The sequence below is a fragment of the Mycteria americana genome, chromosome 12 (assembly GCF_035582795.1).
Source record: "Mycteria americana isolate JAX WOST 10 ecotype Jacksonville Zoo and Gardens chromosome 12, USCA_MyAme_1.0, whole genome shotgun sequence".
Classification (NCBI taxonomy): domain Eukaryota; kingdom Metazoa; phylum Chordata; class Aves; order Ciconiiformes; family Ciconiidae; genus Mycteria; species Mycteria americana.
The window spans coordinates 16,920,269-16,939,508 of NC_134376.1; the positions used below are offsets into that span (position 1 = coordinate 16,920,269).

Sequence of the window (19,240 nt, forward strand, 5' to 3'; positions counted from 1 at the left end):
TGGACACTAACGGAGTAAGCAACAGGTCCTGATGTCCATTTAGTTCAACTGGTTCGTCTACTAGTTCTGAACAAGGCAAAAAATAAACGAACAAAAAGACCAAAAAACCCACCAACCAACCAACGACAAAGCTAAAAAAAACCCCGCCACTGGGGAGACAACTACGTGCATGACCCTGGACACCAGGGCTTCTCCTCCTCTGAGGAAAGAGACCACTTTCACTCTTCTTTCCAGCAGCACTGGGACATTCTACCCACAACAAATCCCACTAAATTCAGGTTGCAGCTCCCACAGCACAAGTTGAGATGCTGTCACACTCTCAGCAAAGGGCATGCAACACAGCTCTCTGAGCAGGCAGGCAACACATACGTTCTGCAAGTTACTTAAAACTACAGCAGGTAGGTAACCAGCAGCAGGGAGGCAACTTTACAATAACAGTGCCAGATCTGCACGTTTCTTGTCCGCCTCATTCCAACTGATGTTGACAAAGTTAGACTTGGGGCCCAGCACCTCTTCAGCTGAAAAGAAAGGAAACTAATCCACGTCTAAGCTCAGGGAAAATGTGAAGGAAGGAACCCATCCTCGAGTTTTAAGTATTTCTACTGAAATGGGTCATACAGCAGCAACAGGCAGGTGGCTGTAGGAACAGCAATTAATAGAAGTGTCATGTTGGGTCACAATTAACGCTGGAACCTCCAAGAAGGATGCATTGTCTCCACGGGATGCCAAAGCCTCCAGAGATAACTAAGGAAGAAAAGCAGCAACCACAAGGGAAGAATCTTATCAAAGACTATTCTGCTGGATAAAAGCTCTAGAGATACAGATAGAGAAACGTCAGGATCTTCAGCTCACAGCCAGTCCCACTCAGCAGACAGCACCCCCAGCAGCACACAGGGTGCTGCCAATCTTTTTGCTGGATGCACTGAATGGAAGAGGAAAACGACTCAGGACTCCTGGTCGTGTTGCCCATCTCAGGCTTTCAGCACTAACCAGGCTGTGTTTGCACCACAGAGAGATCCAACACACTGAATGGAATCAAATCTTTACTAATTATATCTGAGCATGTGGGCTCTGTGCCCAGAATAAACTGTCCTATCATGCCACACTCAGCAGACCCAGCCTCTCTCAGGGGAACATGCTGGGACTTGCTGGCTACTCTCCGGGGCTGGATTCCAGAGGAACAGGACTGATGACCCCAAAAGGAATTCCTATTCCTGCCTTGCGACCTCGCTCAGCTGCAGCCTCATTGCAGTCCCTGCCACGAAAGTGAAACGAGCCATCTGCCAAGTCCAGTGACGAGGCTCTGGCCCTCTCTGAGGGACGTAACTCCTGACTGAGGCGACACGTCAGGGCCACGCGTGCTCAGCACCAAGTGACGGGAAGGACGAGCTTGCTGGAGAAGAGGTGCCTGCTCTGCAGGCAAGCAGCACTCTCCACGTCCAAAGCTCGTCACCCTGGCTGAAGCCTACCCAGCACAGAGCAAGACATTCCTGAGACCGGGGCCAGCCCATGACTTTCCCCAGAACCTGAAAAGCCAGTTTGTAGGCAGATCTCTTGCAAGTGTATTGCTAAAAAAAAAAAAAAAAAAAAAAGGCCTGTCATGGGAAGTCCCAGAGCAGAACTAGTTTTGTGGGAGTTGCTTTTACACTGCACAGCATTAACCTCCTTTCATGGGAACGCACAGGAGCAGGCACATCGCTGACACATGACCACACGTGAGAGCTGCTGCCTTCCAGGGGGGCTCAGGACCGATGAGCGCAAAGACTGTAAAGAAGCTCATTCCCCTGTTCCAAATCCACAGCACCTCTTGGGAGGCTGGCAGGGTCCCAGCTCAGGAATGGCGCAGGCTCCCCACGAGCCCACAAACAGACAATGGAGACCTGGGCTGCCCACCAGTAGCCACAAGGATCTAAGGACACAAGAGGGATGCAGCAGGAGGGAGGGATGAAAGCTGTTATTAATGCAACAGAGGGTTAAAAAAAAAAAAAAGGCAGGTCAGCTTTCAGGCACACGAGGCCTTCTGTAAAGTCCTTTTAACAATCAAAACTCAAAGGAAGGAAGTATCTGGAAGTTCATCTGTTTCTTTCAACTATATCAACCGATCTAACGTGAGTTATCACCTCCTCTTGCAAACCCCGCACCACCGAGACAGAAGAGCTGGAGAGCAACATATATCCACGCACTGGAGTGGAAATCCAATTCTCCTTCCAAGGGTCTGCTCCCCAGCTTGTCCCAAGTGGGCCCTTTTTACCCATATTCATGGCACAAAGGCAGCTACTTGTCTTTGCTGCTCTATCAGCATTACTGCAGTTAACACCCTGTGCTCCTTCCTCATCCCATGCGTCGTTCAGGAGCGCCTTTGGCTTTGCTGCCTTGTCCCTTCCCGTTACGTGCGACTATTTTTTCCTTTACTGCAGAATGCACAGCTTTCTTCCCAGAGGAAATTAGCAGCCATGGGGACAAAAACAGGAAGAAAGGAAACAACTTCCTGCTCGCTCTGAGACCCGGCCTGGAGACATCCCTGACCAACACTGCGCACCCCAACGCAAAGCCAACCTGCAAGAGAATCAGCAGCCAGAACCAAGTCGTGCACAAGGAATGCTCCAGCACTGGACAAAACTCATTTGTGCTGCCGCTCCCCTCTCCTGAGTTATGTGAGAGAAAAGCACAAGCCAAAAACGCACAAGGGGCACTTTGGCACAGCAGGGCTAGTTAAGTGTGTGTGTGTGCTACAACAGGGCGAAGTACAGGTTGCTCTCTGAGGAGCCCGAAAGGACTCAGCACGGAGGGTGCAATCCTGCAAAAGCTTTAACCAGGCTCGCGTTGGGCTGCTGGGCTCCCCCACTTCGTGACAGCAGCGCACAGTGTGAAAAGACTTCAAGGACTCGATCCAGAGGAAAACTAACCTTTACATGTAAAAGGCGATATGTTTTCCACCAGAGCAGCTCACAGGTGGTTGCCAAAACACCAGCGCCAGCATCAGGGGAGGGGTGAACGGGAACGCGTGGCAAGCGATGGGGGTGGAGGGGCCTTTCAGCTCCAGCCTGGACTTGGATCAGCTGAAACGAGCCGTGAGCACGCACCTTCACCTACGGCCGAAAGCACCAGGGTCACCAAGCTCCCGACGCCAGAAGAACTGCGGACGAGCCGGACCCCGGCTCTCTGGGGACGCGAGATCACACAGGTCCAACGCTGCTACTTCTGCCTGTCACTGACAGGGCCGGGCTCCCACCTGAGGCACCGAAGGCCGCCCCCGCTGCGCCTCGCCTCACGGGGCAGGCGAAGGTGCCTGGCGGGGGGCCATTTTCAGAGGGCTTCTCCCTGCTGACCGGGGTCGGGCCCGGCACCTGCCTCCGGCTCCGCGGCCGCCACCTCAGGGCGCCGGCCTTGCCTCGCGGGCCGCCGAGGGCCGCTCCCTGCCCGGCTGAGGCGGCGCGGCCCGCGCCGCCTCAGCCGGGCAGGGAACGGCCCTCGGCGGCCCGCGGGGCTGCCCCTCACGGTCGGGCCGCCAGCAGGGGGCTGCCGAGCCGCGGCTGAGGCGGCCGGGCCGCGGGACGGGACGGGACGGGACGGGACGGAGCCCGCAACTCACGTGCGCGCCGTGCCCCGGGGCAGCCCCCGCCCGGCCCCGCGGAGCGCCCCCGCCTCGCTTCCCCCCCCCCCCGGCCCCGCGGTCCGCACTCACCGTGAAGGCGGGTGAAGCGCAGCGGCGAGCCGCCGCTCGGGTCGGGCCGCCCCCCTGTGCGGCTTAAGGGACCGGCGCCGCCGAGCTCGGCCCGCGTAGGGCGCGGAGACTCCTCCCCCGTGCCAGGGGCCGGCCGGCCGGGCACGCCATTCACAGCCGCGGCATGCAAATGGGAGACGGGAACCGAGCCGGGTTCGGCGGCGTGAGTCCCGCCGGGGAGCTGCCAGCGCCCGGGGCCGCGGGACGACGCATCCCGCCGCGCCGCCGCCCTGACTCACGGTGTAGGAATGCGCCGCGCCGGGCGGAAGCCACCGACCCGCCCGCGGCCCTCGCGGAACGGCCCCCGTGGCCCCGGCCTGGAGCCCCCGCCTCCCCGCCGTGGTTTTGGGGTCAGCCTCGGGGGTGGGCATTGCCCTGCAGGCAGGCATGCAGCCGCCGACCCCCAGCCGAGCTGCGGTGACACCGTTTAACTCCAGGTCCCGTTAGCGCCGGGCCCGCGCGGTGCTCCCGCGGCTGTGCCCGGGGGGAGCTGGGGTGATCCCCGTGTGGGGAGCCCCAGGGCCGGGAGTCACTCTCGGCACTGCTGGCAGGCACCCTCAGCGGAGGGGACAGCACGGCTGAGCTGCCAGGCCCTGGCCAGGCCTTCCCCGGCCCCGTTGCCACCCATGGGGAGCCGTCACCTCCGAGTCTCTCGCACAGGTGGCGTGCACTGCCCTCGCACAGAGCAGCTTGGCAGCTCCCAGCCACCTCGCTCTTTCTGCTGTTTCACTGTCCTTTACCCGCTCCTTGCCTCATTCCCCCCTCTTAGCCCTGTGTTCCCCATCAAGTTCTTCACACCTCCTCCTCCAGCCATGTGGTTAGTGTATCATCCCTTCCCTAAGCTGTTTCTTTCTTCCCAGTTTAAACATTTCCCCCTTCTGGATGGCATCCTCCCACCTTGATTGCTCAGCCGTCCTCGCCTTTGTCCTGGGATTGTTGCCGAAGATTTCTCCATCCGTCCTCTCCAGAGCATCAGTCAGCATGTATTGCTCACGCAGAGGTTTGCTAGAGCTCCAGCAAGGCCTGCAGCATGCACATCCCTCTTCAGCGGGTCCCCAAGCCACAGCTGCAGATGCTTTTTATATTACTAATAACTGGGGGGGGCGCGTATTCCTTGCCATCTTACTGCATCTTCCCTGCCGACCTGCACGCAAGAGTGATTGGGACGAGCGGGAGAGCTGCCGTCACAGGGGCCGGCGCTCCCTGCGAAGGGTGAGCTCATCGGTACCGCACCCACCCCTGCACGTGCCCACGCACAGCAACAGCAGTCACGCTTTGAAGGCAGCCCCCCAGAGAGCCCCGCTAACTACATTGCATCTCATTAGCTAATGAACAAACACAGATCAGCCCCAGCTAGTCCTGGCTGAGGTGGAGACCAAATTGCACGCAGAACCCTGACCAGCCGCAAAGCTCCGTGAAGCTTAACAGGCACAAATTATTTTCAGATGTTTCTACCACATAAACAAGAAAGAAGTGTCCAGTAACGTAACAGCAGAGATGAACTCGCAGGCCCTTCAGCATCTCCCAGGAGGAACGCTCTGGAGCCGGAGTCTGACTCTAACCTACCCGTGCTCTTTCTTAGCCTCCTGCCAACAGTATGCACATTTTGCAAGAAAAACAAAGCTCTTTCACCGAAACGTGATTTCTCACTCCTGTAGAACACCCCTGCAGACAGCACTGCTAACCCCATCCCACAAGCTCTCGTTCCCCCAGTGATTCCCTGCCCGGACCCCCCGAGTCTGTGAGGTGGGATTTTTTTACACAACTGCAGGCATCTGCACTTAGTCAGATAAAGTCTACCCTCTTGGTCAAGAATACACTCCCCTTGCTCCCATCGCCACCCAGGGTGTTTCTCCTTCAGTGCACTGAGTCCTATCAGCCTAAAATACACGGGATAGGGTGACTTAAGGCCAGCTTCTGACTGCTGCGCTCTCGAGCATGAGCTGGTGCACAGCAGCAGTTTGGTGTTGAGGGGACATTTGTAAGCTGTGAAAGGGTGGAAGTGTCACCCACCAGCCCTGGTCCTGAGCACGTCATCCAGGCTGACAGCCTTGGTTTTTTTCTCCCTCATGAATGCTTGCAGGGAGTACTTCTGTTTGAAATGTGGCCTCCGAGGACCAGCTGAAGGACAGCTCTCTTCTGGTGCTTGTTATGTTTAACGTGAACATGTGATTACATGAATTTGCTTCGTTCTTCTCTGCTGGAAACTGGAATTTCCTCCCTTCTGCTTGAAACCTATGAGAAGCTGTGATCTTGCCACAAGACATGGTTAAGACCCGGTGAAATAGATATCCATCAGCATGTGAAGTGCAGCACTTCTACTGCCACAGCTCGCTTAAACTGCTCCTTCAAAGCCAGGCGAGCCACACGCCTGCCTGCTTACAGCCAGGCACTGGAGGGTCTGCACCGGCCAGGAGTGGTGCAGAACGGCCCGTGAGTACTTCACACGTTTGTTCAATACCTCGTCTTCATCAGCACCCCACAGTTCTCCCTCCTGCGTGCACATTTGTATGCAGTGCTCCTTGGAGCACTGATCCTGTGTCAAGTCTTAAATCGGGCTGCACTGTATATTGATTATACATCCAAGTAGGCAAATGCTGGTGTTGGCATGTGCTTATGGCCACCGCTGGACATGTGGCACTGGGGAGCCGTGCAATGCTCCGAGCCAGCACAGCCCCTTTTCCCTTACCTTCTTACAGCCTGCGTGCATTGCCTAACAGTTATGGGAGGACATCTGGGACACACCAGGAGCACAGAGGTCTATTTTTATCTGGATCGTCAGTTATCTAGACAGATGATTTGATTTTAACCTGCTTTGTTCAGGGCTTAGGCCAAGAAAGCATCCCAGTATCCGGCAAGCACAACAGACAGCATCATATTGCAGCCTTCGCAGGGAAAGCCGAGCTCCCCTTGCCTTCTGGAAATACATGGGCTTTGCAGTGCCTCCTGTGCTGACATGAAGCAGCGGCGCAGCCCTGGCAGCTGTCCTAGCAAACAGGGAAGAGGTCCAGAAAGGCCTGGGATTTCTTCTGGGGAGGATTAATAACACAGAAACCCAAGCGAAGTCCCACGGAGTTTCAAATGCAGGTGGCCTGGCCAGGAGCCAGAGAGGGAACTGCCAGGAGCGAGAGGATGGGGATTCCCCTTGGGGAATGCATTTCCGGGGCGGATCAGAGATCACCTGCGTCCCCTCGTCAGTGAACAAACCAGGTGCCAATGGCAGGCCAGTTTTTCATCCCCAGTCCCATGTGCCTGGGGGTTCCCATGGACAGGAGAAGTGGGGTTGGTACCATGGGATCTGTTCACCAGAGCTGCTACAGAAATAGTCTCCTCTTCTTCCTGGCTACCCTGCAGCTCCTGCGTGTGCAGCTGGCATTGCTGCTTTCTGCCCCAGCCTCATGCCAGGAAGAGCAGCGCTGGCTGCTCTGAGTACCCAGCCCCAGCAGTGCCCTTTCTCCCGTGCCATGGGTGCTAACGGCCCAGAGTGTTGGTGCAAAACGCTTGGAGTACAGATGCCTCCTCTCCAGATCGGATGCCAAGCTGAGAATGGTGCTGCTGACCTGCAAAAAAAATATTGATACTTTTTAGAGTGCAAATGAAATACCTTTTGCTTTAAAAAAAAAAAAGACGTTAACAAGCAGCTATGTCGCAACTTGAATTTCTTATAATCCACTCAATTTACATTAAGTTCAAAAACCTAACACTGGGCAGAAAGTCCTTTGAAGCCTCTGTCACCCTCAGGCACCAGCAGACATTGCAGACATTATTATGCGGGATGAGGCAGTGGCAAGGAGGGACACGGAGGTGACTCTAGCCTGGCAATTCTGTGCACCTGGTGAGGCACTGGATGTGCTGCGGGCTGAGCTGGCAGCAGGCCTGCAGGGCTGCACACAGAGCAGGGACAGGGTGTTAAGCCAGGACTCAAAGCGCAGGGAAGAGGCCTAAAAATAAAACCAAGCCCCACCATCCTAGTCCATAGCTTATTCAACCCAAATCAGGATGGCTAATTCACTTCAGAGGCGTGTTCAGCAAGTCCATGTGGGGCTGGGGACCGAAAACAGGAGATGAGGTGGGAGAGGAGCCAAAATGGCGAGGATCTGGAAGGGTGGTGGTGCCCCAGACCACTCACAGCCACAGGAGCTGCTGCCCAGCAGAGCATGAGGAAATCACATCGAAACTCAACCCCTTAATTTTCTGCCCAGATTAATTACAATTGATCATTCCTAGCTCTGGCTGCAGGGAATGTGTGCGTTTGCAGTGGCAGGAGGAGGCGGAGGAGTGGAAATGACATAAAACTAGGATTTCATGGCCAGCCCTTACAGAAATATTTATTTTACACTGTATTTCACCCCAAAAATCCATTTGGATCAAAATGGCAATTTTCATTTTGGTCAACCCGTTGGGGAAATTGGCAAAAAAAAGAAGGAAAAAAGTATGTGTAAAGAAGGCTATTATTTCCAAAATACTTAGGAAATGTCACTTAGCAAAATAGCTGCCTTCTCCACAGTTTACTCCAACAAAAAAAGGGAGCTTTTAACATATATATGTAACATATACATATCTGTATGTTTCATATGGAAGGAATAAAAATGTCATGGGAGAAGAAAGATGAAACCCCCAAAATATCTGTTATGTAGCCTAAAAGACTCTTATCATTTTCCAATCCACTATTGGCAAGAGATGAAATAATATTGCTTCAGAATTTCAAAACTAGACAGATTTATTTCCAAGAGGCACACGAGGACTCTTATAAAGCAGTCAAATATGGAGCGTAGTCGCCAAGCATGTCATCAAACTTTGCTATCAGAATGCAGGCATGGAAGAGGCTGAATTCAAATTGCACAAATTACCTTTTAGTTGGTGAACTGTAATTCTGGGGTGCCTGAGTTTTGAACGGTGAGTTTCATTTAAATGTCCGTCTTCTGCTAATGGGGAATGGATGCCAGAAGGGAAAGATGAGCCACAAGGAGTGTGAGCTCCGTGGCCAGTAGGTGAATGTCATGGTGATGTTTGGGATCCTTGCTTGCCCCCCCTGCCAAGGCTCATTAGCAGCCACTGGTGTCATACTTGCTTCCAGCACTAAGAGTTACTCATGTTGATGAAGAAGAGGTGCAGGAGAGGTAGGAACACAGCACATCAGCCTGACAGATGCCAAAGAAGCCCATCCCCAAAGCACTGTAAGAAACAAAATCAGGTGGACAAGCAAGGTTTGGTAGTCTGCAGCCAGCAACTGCATCCCTCCAGGCTAGTCCACTGGCTTCTAACCTGCTGCTGGGGACAAGCCTCGAAGGGGAACATTCAAAATTGGCAATAATGAGTGATCTAGTTCAGTTCAGAAAGGAGAGCGTCACGGAAAGGGACTCAAACCAGCATTAGCCACAATGAAGTTCAGCATCTCATAAGTTCCCATATTAACTAAAAGAGAACTGAATTAAAAAAAAAAAAAAAAGACTTCCAGTTCAGTTACTCTTAAATGAACTGAGAGAGTTCATAAAAGACCCAAAGAATTTTGGTTGGTCTGTCAGAAATAAACTGCATTTTTGAAGAAAGAGCAGAGATATGCCATCTTGATGTAAAAATATGAACTCAATAATTGGAGAAAAAATTAATTCAGTTACTGACAACAACCTTGTAAAGAACTCGCTCAGCTAAAATAACAGGGCTTTCTGTAAATCCGGTAAATCTTTAAACAAATATTTAAGAACAGTTTTGGCATAGGCAAGTAAGGGACAAAGTAAGAGGCTGACATTTCAAAGTAAAATCCACTTTCCCTGTTTCAGTAATATAGATCCGCTCTCCAGCAACAAATATTTTAACCCTGTCAATGTTTAGCAAGAAATACTGTAGTTAGTCACACTTAAGGAACTATAATATTTAATGTAAAAACTATTCCAAATAATCTAATTTCATGGGTTCTGGTCTAAACTTTATTGGTCCCCCTGTGCTGCCCGATCAATGGGAAAAGCTACAGCTGGAAAGGTGGCTCCTCCTCCCAGCCTGTCCGCTTTGCTGGTTTGGTCTTTCTGCACTATTCCTTATTTTTCAGGTTGAAACAAGAGCCGAAGAAGAGGAGGAGTTACCAGCTTCCAAAGCTCTGGTATGAGCTCTGTCTCTGTCATGTCTAGAGTGTGGCATTGCCGTTGAGTTTTGAAGACCTCCAAGGATGGAGGTCCTCCACCTCTCCAGGTCCTGTCCCAGGGCTGCGTCGCTCTCACGGGGAAGAACCCTGTCTTTGTGTGTAGCCAGTTTCCCTTGTCACTGCTGTGGCCTCCTGCCCTTGCAGGGTCCCTGTAAACCCTGTGGGTCGTGCGAGGTACATCTCAATCCCCTCCACCTCCTCCTCCAGGGTGAGCAAAGCTGCTCTCTCAGCCTCGCTCCCCCAGCCCCAGCCATCCCAGTGGTCCTTCACCGGCCTCTCCAGTTTCTCTGCCTCTCCCTTCTACTGAGGATCCAAAACCGGGCACCGCAATGCATATACACTGAAAGACTGGTCCTATGCAAACAGGAACAGAAGGATTATTTCTAATTAAACCTCATCAACAGTGAGCCTACAAACATCTGTCAAAACTCCCTATGCTGTAAAGACTTCCCATTTTCCAGCAGATTTTTTGGTGCAGGAACTAAAGAAGCCACTGCTGACCTTAAATGAAGAAGCGCCAGTGAAGCTGTCTCTGTCTTTCCAGACCTTCTGCAGGACATGGTTAAAAGAGGAAGCTGCCAGGAAAGTTTTTAACCAATTTTCTGTTTATGCTTGTGATTAGATGCCAAACCAGAGGAAGCCAAGAAAGGAATGATAATTCTTAAACCCAAGAAGAAAGCAACTGTTAATCTTGACTCCCACCCAAGACCCCTGCATGTGTTACCTTTTATTACAAGCATTTATTACAAAAAGTCTACACTTGAGCAAATGATCCCAGTGGAGTGATACAGTTTAGCACTAGCCAACCTACAAATATCTGCCTTGCTTGTTTTTCCTTTTTCCTGGCACGTGAAGCATTTTGAAATCATCTGGAGCTTCCTACTCCTTCAGGACTTGTGAGGTCCCAAAGACAGACATTCAAATAACTCCTAAGTCACTCTTTGGAGAACTTTTGGGTATACGCATGACCAAGTTGTCCTCTCAGAGCCTCAGCTAAGGCAGACTGTCTGCCCCAGAGACCCGTTCCCCCTTTCACTGGACGTGACAATTGCGCCAGTGAATATGGTCAAAGCTTCAACTAGACAGAAAGCAGAAGGCCAGCCTCCCAAAGGATTTGATAAAACAGAGCGTGTCTTCATTCCAGATTGCTACAAAGCCCCTGGATTTCAAGCTGTCCACAAAGGAAAGATCTGTACAAAATATCTAAGCCTTTCCAAAAAAAAAAAAAAAACCAGCAAATGTTTGGACATAGTCCATTTTTAATGTAACATACAGAAACTTCTCAAAAACTAGGTGGGGAATTGTTTCAGAAAAGGGCAAAACCTTCCAAACTGCTCACTTCCAATGCCCCTCCGAGCCCTGTGGAGGAGATGGACAGTTGTTTTGCTGGAGTCCCAGCGAAATCACCACCAGGTGTGCGTGATCATCCGGGAAAGGGCAGATCTGGAGTGTCGCTGCCCCAGTCCAATTCCTCCTGGAGCAGACAGGCTGCAGCAAGAGGGACCAGCCAGCCGGGCTCGTCGCTGGGCTGTGCAGCTCCCTGGAGTGGGGTCCTCCCTGTGCTCCAACATCCATGGTTTGGATCACAGCCCTCAGTGCCAGCAAGAGAAAGAAGCTGCTCACTGTCTTGTTCCTATTCTCCCCTGAATAAAGCCTCGCAGGAAAGGGAAGGGATCATTTCATTTCTTAAAGGGCAGCTGACTCCCCTCTAAATGGCCACATTCTTGTCCCGCTCGCAGAGTGTGGCTGGTGCCAAACTTGGTCACAAAGGCGTATTCACAGCTTTTTCCTTCCTACACACTCAGGAGTTGAAAGCCAGTTTGGTACAAACTCCCCAAAATGACTTATTCAGCAGCTGCTCACCAGCTTCCTGTTTGCAGAGCGGCAGGGCTGGAGCTGGGGCATGAGCCCCCACACCATTCACGCTGCCGTGGGGAGACCCCCCTCTTCCAGCTGTCCCCAAGCCTGGCAGCATATCAACCATTACTGATGGGGTTCGGCCTGGGCAAAGACCCCATCAGCAGGCTGGCCTTTTCACCTCTGCTTTTGGTTTCATCACCAAATTGGCTTTTTCTCGAGGTCGCTGGTCCCTGGGACATGTTCCAGCTGTAATGAGGATCTTTTCCCCAGTAAATAATTCCTGCTCTCTCCAAGGGAATGGAGCAAATACTCAGCCTCAAGCTACTGAGCATTGAGGGCAGCCAGCTCCTACCCTTGCCAATAGCCATGGAAGCAATTACCCTCCCTGGGATCAAGAGACTCAATGTCTTGCCTAAAAACCTACAGGAAGACATTGGGGGAACAGGGACAAAGCTGCCCTTCAGCTCTTAGGTTCATTTATAGCAGGGAAATCAGGCAAATGGACAAACTTTGCACAAAGTCTCTGCTCAACACAATGCCACCTTCATACCGGCACCCGCAGATCCTTCCTGGTACGCTCTCAGCTCCATCATGCTTTGGGGAAGTGTAGGAAAGACCAGGGCATAGGACTGTCCACGTGCTTTTCAGCTGGGAGCTGAGCTCCCAGGAGCGGTTTGGGGTGGCAGGGTGTCCCTGCTGGGGACATCATGGGTTTACCAAGGAGAAGAAACCCCTGGGTCTGTGCAAGCTCACGGAAAAAGCAGTGTCTGCTGTGAGCGGGTCAGTGGTGGCTCCTGGTTGCAAGGGAAGGTGATCAGGATGTTTTCTCAAGGCTGGCCTTTGGTTATGTGGTTTCTGCACCATCTGTGGCTTCAGCGTGACTGCCAGCAGTATGGTTTCTCCTCTCGGCCTTCTACATGGCCTTTTGCCGGAAAATGCCCATGCAGTGTCTGCAATCCCTGTGGCCACGCTTGCTGCTCAGCTCACAGGGAGGAACCAAGAACATCTTCATGTCCATGATGTCTGCAGTAAAACAACTTGCCTCATGCAAGAGACAGCCTTCCCAAGAGCATGCCACAAGCTATGGGGAAGGATCCCTGCGCTAATGGATATAGGCATATTTCTTCCACAGTGCCACCATCATTTCAACTCACATGTTATAACTGAGCAAGCTGGGTCCTCATGGCCTTTCCCACCAGGCTGGTGGTATGAGACAGCAGGATTTCGCTCCAGTGGCCCCATGCTCTTTCATGGTTACACGTACCACACTGGTAGGCTCAGACTCTCCTCAACTGGAATTATTTAATCAGCAACATGCTGATATGCTGACCACCAAAGATGCCTAATGACTGCACAGATGATCATTTGTGGCAGGTCAGTGGTAAGTGAGCTCAGATGTGGTTTCCTGGCAGCAAGGGGACCCTTTCTGTTCACTGAGCATTTGCTCTTTCAGCTGGGGCTATTTGTACATGAACAAAAGTGTTCACACCTGACCCTGGCTGTGGGTCATAACATTGCCTTATTGCAGCAGCGAAGGTGGCGGAGGAGCCTGGGGCTGTGGCCACCTGTGCTGGGCTCCCTGCACCGGCCACGGGAGCGGGACAGCAGCCCGACCGCACGGCTGCGTCTTGCTCTGCCACAGGGCGCTCCTGAGACGAGGGTCAGAAATGCCTCTGGCAGGAGCAGCAAGCACTGCCAAGGGTGGATTAGGGCAGGAATGTGGAAGGATTTGACGGCTCAGACACCAGAGATGAAGGACACGGGCACTGCAGGCAGGGAGCCGAGGCATGTCGGTGCTCACATCTCCAGGACCAGGCCTGCTGCCCTGGGAGAGGGGAACCATCTCAGCCTTCTTAGGTTGGAAAGTGTTGATTCCTCCTTTCTGGAAATGGGCCTATCCCCACCATCATCCTTGCATTCCATGTGGTTGCCGTGGAGAACACAAATGTTTTTGTGCCATCACTTAGTTGAAGTTTAGATCTAGCTGCAACTGGAGTTGACTAGCAAAGGTGACTTGATATCCTGCTCGGCAGATCCACAGGCTCTGAGTCCCAGGTCTGCACACATCCTTTGGGCTCACTGCATCAGCCCCACTGGCATCCAAACGGTGGCATGGCTGGGATGTGTGGGAGGGATCCCAGGCTACTGGAGCAGAGCTCCTTGACCAGACACATCTCCAGCATGTGTCAGCTCTTCAGCCTGGGTGCTGAGCTGAGATTCACCTTCAGCATCTTACGCACTGATTATACATAACCCTCATATACAGGCTGTGCTATGTGCAGGGACCGCTGGTACCGATTCTAAATGGTATTTCCAAAGAAAAATGCCTTTGGCAATGTAAATTCTCAGCGATCCCCAGAAGGATCAAACCCAAACATTTAAATCTCTCCAGAAGAAGCGTTTGAAGGACAGGAGGGTGCCAGCATAGCACTGGGCATACCGGGCACCAGGGAAGACAGATAGACCGCAGCATCTAGTGCTGCTGACTCAGACTCAGCGATCACAAAGTCTAATATAATTTTGTTGCACATCATCACACCAAAGGAGCCAGCATGGTAGGTGAGTGGTGTTGCGAGGCCAGTTTTGCATGGTACGTGCTGTATTCTTACAGCCACTGATTCAGCTAAAAGGATGTTCCGCCCTGGGGCTGGGCAATTACAAATTTAGCAGCTAGAGTTATATGTCCATAAATATCTTTGTGGTAACCTTTCTCATTGCATCTGGGAAGAGCCCAAACAGGAAATCTCAGGTAGAAATGGGAAACAAAACCTCATAATTTGAGTCATCACTCATATGGTAAAGTTAGGAGAGGAGTTAGCCTGACTACAAAGGAGCTTGTCTCTGGCACTGCTTCTAGAAGTAGAAGCAGCAATTTCTTCTGGTTTCCTGGAAATCTTGTATTTGAGCTTGCTCTTAATTTTCCTGCTGGAAAAGGAATAAAATCTGACCTACTTTTGAGCAAAAGAGTCATTGGGATCAGACTCCCAAAATAGGCCTGGGAATAGATGCTTCCTTGGTGCCCACTGAAGCTGGTTGGTTGATGCAATGAGATAATGCTTCTCTGGAAGAATTTCAAACAAAGATTTTCTGTAACCAGAGCTTCAAATAAAATTATCTGCCTTGCTGTTTAGGGCTGAAGAGTCCATCTTAATATTGAAAGGTGGTTGTGTTTTCTGTCTAGAGCTTGAGTTCTGTCATAAATTTTAAAAAAGCATGACCCTGCTAACCAAACCAATGAGGAGCCACTGCTCAAAGTGAAGTCAGATTCTGAAATCAGCCCTCACAAACAGTTGTTTTTCTGGTCTTTTGAAAATAACTCTTTTCAGATGTGCGATTGGGAATTTGCCAGGCTGCTGCAGATACTTTCCCAGAGGTCCAGATGGTACCAGAAGATATGGAAAATAAGACATGTCATTCTTCAATAAGATTATTGACACTCTGCCTTGCTGTAAAGTACTCTCATTGTATTAGTGTAGTTTGGGTGCGTGACCCATAGGTCTATAGTCCTTTGCAAACAGAGGTGGTTGTGCTAAGCGGGAGGGACTTCTGCGGGGTTGCATGTGTCCATGGGGTTGAACACAGCCAGTCCCCAAGCAGTACAGTCTCACTGGAGGAGATGAGAAGCATCTTCTAAACCAGCACCGCGATTTTTTTTAGCTGTAACAGCTATAGCACTGTTAAAATGAAAATCCAATCAGCCACAAAGCAAACAGCGAGCCCCTGCCTCAGCCTCTCAGCAGGGTAATCCTGAGAGCTGCCCTGTGAACAGAAATGCTTGAAATCTGCTGTCCGCTTTGGGTGAGGAATTACAGAGAACGGAGTTTGGAAAAAGTTGGCATTCAGTTTCACAATGAGGACCAGATTTTCAAGAATTCCTACTGAAAGGAAATTCCAACACATTTAGAAACTAATTTTGGAAAACAGAAATATTTCCATCCGTTTGGGGGAGGGAGGCAATACATGTCCCACACAGAGCACTATCCCCAGCACAGCTCGCACAGGGGGTTCACGATGTGTCTGGAGGACAGGGGGTCCTGGCCAGCCGAGGAGACCTCCCAGCAGCCTGGGGGGCACATGGAGGAGATGTCCCATCAGCCCCAGAACAACTTCCTGGTGACTTGGTAGCATCCACCTCACATTTTTGTTTGTATATCTCATTTCAGTCTTGAACAAAAAAATGAAACAAGACCAAGCCCTGGAGAGCATTTGCTCAGTGTGTCTCGGCAAAGCCATGGTAAGCCCAGCTGGCAGGCTTTGAGAGGAAAAGCTAAGCCACTCCCCAGCCTCTCCATCTTCTCCAACAAAATGTTCCCCGAGCCCCTCAGGACACAGACACGGAGTTTAGCAGGACTTCAGGAGCCATACATGGAGCAGAGGGCTGCCCAGCAGTGCCAGCAGCCCATCCAGACCTCTTTTATCACCTGTACTGGAGCTCCCTGGAGCACAGCCCCCGGCTGCTCTTTGGGCAGCATGGGAAGGCCTGAACCACTCTCTAGCTGCCAGAGCGGCAGAGCTGAGGGCCTGACTCATCTCTCTCTGCGGGATGGAGCAGGGATGGTGGGTAGCCTAAAGGCTACTGCCAGCCCTCACCCCCTGTGCCCCGCTGCAGACCCCAGGAATGCTCCATGGGATAATGATAGCCCCATGGAATCTGACTGCTCGCCGGACTGCTGCTTGCAAAATACTATTTCTGGCACCATTGCCAGCCTAAAACCCAAACCATAATGCTGTAGCTGGAGTCTGCCCAGTTCCCAAAAATTCCAGTGATGGATGAGGCAGGGGATTTTTCTCACACACCCACACAGGAACTTAGAAAAGGAAAAGCTAAATACAAATGCAGAAGCTATTGGTGGTGGTCATCGAAGCCCTACCTAAGCATTCCACCTGGAGAAGCTGCTGTCTCCTGAAATGTGAAATGCTCTCAGGGCTTTTCTCAGGAGCTTTCTCCTGGCCTCTCTGATCACAGTCTCTCCCCAGCTGATGGAGGTCTAGGTTGACCCATGTTGGTGGAGAAGGATCTGTCACTGAGCTGAAATGTGCCTGCCATGTTACAAGGAGAACAACTCATTGTGAAATTGAGGAATCAGAGTTTCTCCAGGGATTATTCTAATTAGACACTGGCTATTTTTATGCCATATCGTATGTTGGAAATAAAACTATAAAACCACACTGGAGCGGCCAAGTTAAATACTGTAATAACCTTGAAAATAGGGTTAGTGAATTTAATGGCTAACAACAACATTTCCAGCAATAACGCTAAACCAGAGGGACTAACTGCCATGCTTCTTGGCACAAGCTGAACACCAGGAGAGTCAGGGATGAATCTGCAACCCTTGACAGAAGCTCATGGCTACCTGAGTCCATCAGCAGAAACACTGTCGTAGCCACTGCACATGATGGGTGGCTGAAGTTGCTCAGATAAACACTGTCAAACCCTAGAAACAAATTACATTTACAACAGCTTCTATATTCATGAATATCACTAGAGCAGGTCTCATAAATTTTCCAGCAAACCAGTGATTATGGCTAATGGGAAGAAGGCCAGTGGCTTAGTGCCCAGAGTAGCTTGGGAATCCTGGGCTCCCTCGCAACTCGTGCTGGGACCAGGAAGGAGCAGCGCCAAGTCCTGCCTGACCACAGTCCCACAGTGCCACGATGCTGAGCAGCTCAGCAAGCCCAGGAGAGCTGTGGGTCTGCAAGCATCCAACATCGGTGGGCTTGATCCAGGTTTATTTTACCTGGGCCATGTAGCAGGACCCTGTACCAGGACCCTGCTGCCTGAGCTACATCCTCACACTCAGAAGCTGAGGTCTGGCAAAAGCTCTGGGGAAAAAAATCCCTTCTTATTCCCAAAATATCACACATCTTCTGCAGTGGGCTAGTCTGGCAGACCTCCAATTATGCGAGCACAGGTTTGGAAGGATCGGAGTTAAACTTAGTTCCAGCCATACACAGAGTTTAGAGCTTATTTTACAGCTGTAGAATTCCTGCTCAGTTTAAAACCTGTGTGCTGTCTCCCAAGGTCCTTACGATGCCCTCCACCCTGCCCCTTTTCACGTAGGCGCCTGGTCCTCCCCAGGGGGCAGAGATCCTCTCTCCCTGCAGTCAGCTGAGCAATGACACCATGCCATCTGAAGACCTGCACCCTGTTTGTGATGTTAGACCAGTTTTCTGGACAGAGCAGCAGGTACATGCCTGTTCTGCTCCCCAGGGCCCTCCCAGGACAGCTCCCTGGCACTGGGGAGCCTTCACACCCAGGTTTCCAGTGCTGCTTGGGCAGAGAGGCCCCTTGAGAAAGCCCCTGGGGATGCCCAGCTGCAAAAGCCCTCAGCAGTCAGCTTCCAGGGTCCCATGCATTTCACTGAGGTGCAACTTGTTTCCTCTTGAGCACAGCTCTCTGCAGAAAATCAGGAATTTAAAAAATATTTTGTCCAGACAAGTTACCCTCACTTGTGCAGGGTACCACTCTCTTTCAATGCGAGTGACATGTTTTGATCTCAGGGCTGTACAAGAGGAGACTGCGCAGCTGTTTGGCCTGCAGTGCACATTTTCCTTACACCTCTTAGAAAATATCTGCAAGCTAATCCAAGAGCATACCTGGAAAGTCCCCAGCCTTAGCCTGCTGTGTACACAGCTCGTAGGGGTTCTCTGACATAAGGGATTTTCCCGCACACATCACAGTGAGGATCAAGCAATTTTGACAGAACTGGGATGGTTAAAGACAAAGTTTGGACCTTTGGGGGGTTTTTTTGTTTTGCTTAGTTTCCTGTGGTCTGCAAATGCAGTGCCACTTTGGTATTTGTCCTGAGCTTTGGAAACACCAGTCCCACAGGCACCAGCTGGGTAAAATGCTGCTCAGCAGACAGTTTCTTTAATCCCCCAGGTTTTTGGCTACTGTAGCCCACTATGCCAGTGCCACTGGCTCATTTCTTTCTCACTGTGGAACATCTCCATATCCCAGGTCTGTGGCTGCAATCCCATGTCGCTGGTCCCACACGCCTCTCTGCCAGTGTCCTCCCCTTTCCCGATAGCTCTGAAACCCCCTTGACCTTCCTCCCAGCAGTCCCAAAAATAGTTTAACTTCTTTCCATTTTTAGAGGCCAGCCAGGCTTGAAACCCATTGCGGGGACAGTTTCTCCTGGCAGCGGAGACCCAGGTGTCAAAGTCAGAAGATGAAGCCAGACCCTGGGAGCACCTCACCATGCCATGGGAGACAATTCTTCTCAAACAAGACCATGGGAGTGTGCTGGCATGGGAGCTCAGCTTCTCTTGTTCCTGAGCACACTGAATCCTGGGTATATACATTAACCCAAAATAGTGAGATTAGCTACATGCCTGGTCTTCTCCTGGGAAAGGGCAGACAAACAGCACGCTGCAGGATTACAGGGCAGGACAGAGGAGTTACTCACAGAAGCATTTCCTTTCTCATGATCACTCAGTTTATCTTTGATTAGAACAGGGGGTTTTTTTTAACTTTAATCAGTCAGCCTGGGAAAATAGTATGGCAGTTCTTCTAA

The 19,240-nt window shown here is 51.4% G+C and overlaps 2 protein-coding genes across 12 annotated transcripts in view; both read right to left on the reverse strand.

Annotated features, from left to right (window-relative positions):
* Positions 1–4,719, reverse strand: part of RHBDF1 (rhomboid 5 homolog 1) — a 39,287-nt gene extending 34,568 nt beyond the window's left edge. Inside the window, exon 1 of one of the 3 annotated variants that reach the window (XM_075515391.1) lies at positions 4,622–4,719. In XM_075515391.1, coding sequence (XP_075371506.1) covers positions 4,622–4,707 — 86 coding nt within the window. In that variant the 5' untranslated portion in view covers positions 4,708–4,719. Of the gene's footprint in view, positions 1–3,083; positions 3,206–3,685; positions 3,954–4,621 lie in introns of those variants that run through there. The other 2 variants (XM_075515392.1, XM_075515394.1) reach the window with 2 other exon arrangements.
* A 1,991-nt stretch (positions 4,720–6,710) lies between these two features.
* Positions 6,711–19,240, reverse strand: part of NPRL3 (NPR3 like, GATOR1 complex subunit) — an 88,307-nt gene continuing 75,777 nt past the window's right edge. For 6 of the 9 annotated variants that reach the window (XM_075515399.1, XM_075515401.1, XM_075515400.1 and 3 more), the window contains one exon: positions 6,719–7,284. In XM_075515399.1, the coding sequence (XP_075371514.1) occupies positions 7,068–7,284 (217 nt within the window). In that variant the 3' untranslated portion in view covers positions 6,719–7,067. Of the gene's footprint in view, positions 7,285–19,240 lie in introns of all 9 variants that reach the window. The other 3 variants (XM_075515395.1, XM_075515396.1, XM_075515406.1) reach the window with 3 other exon arrangements.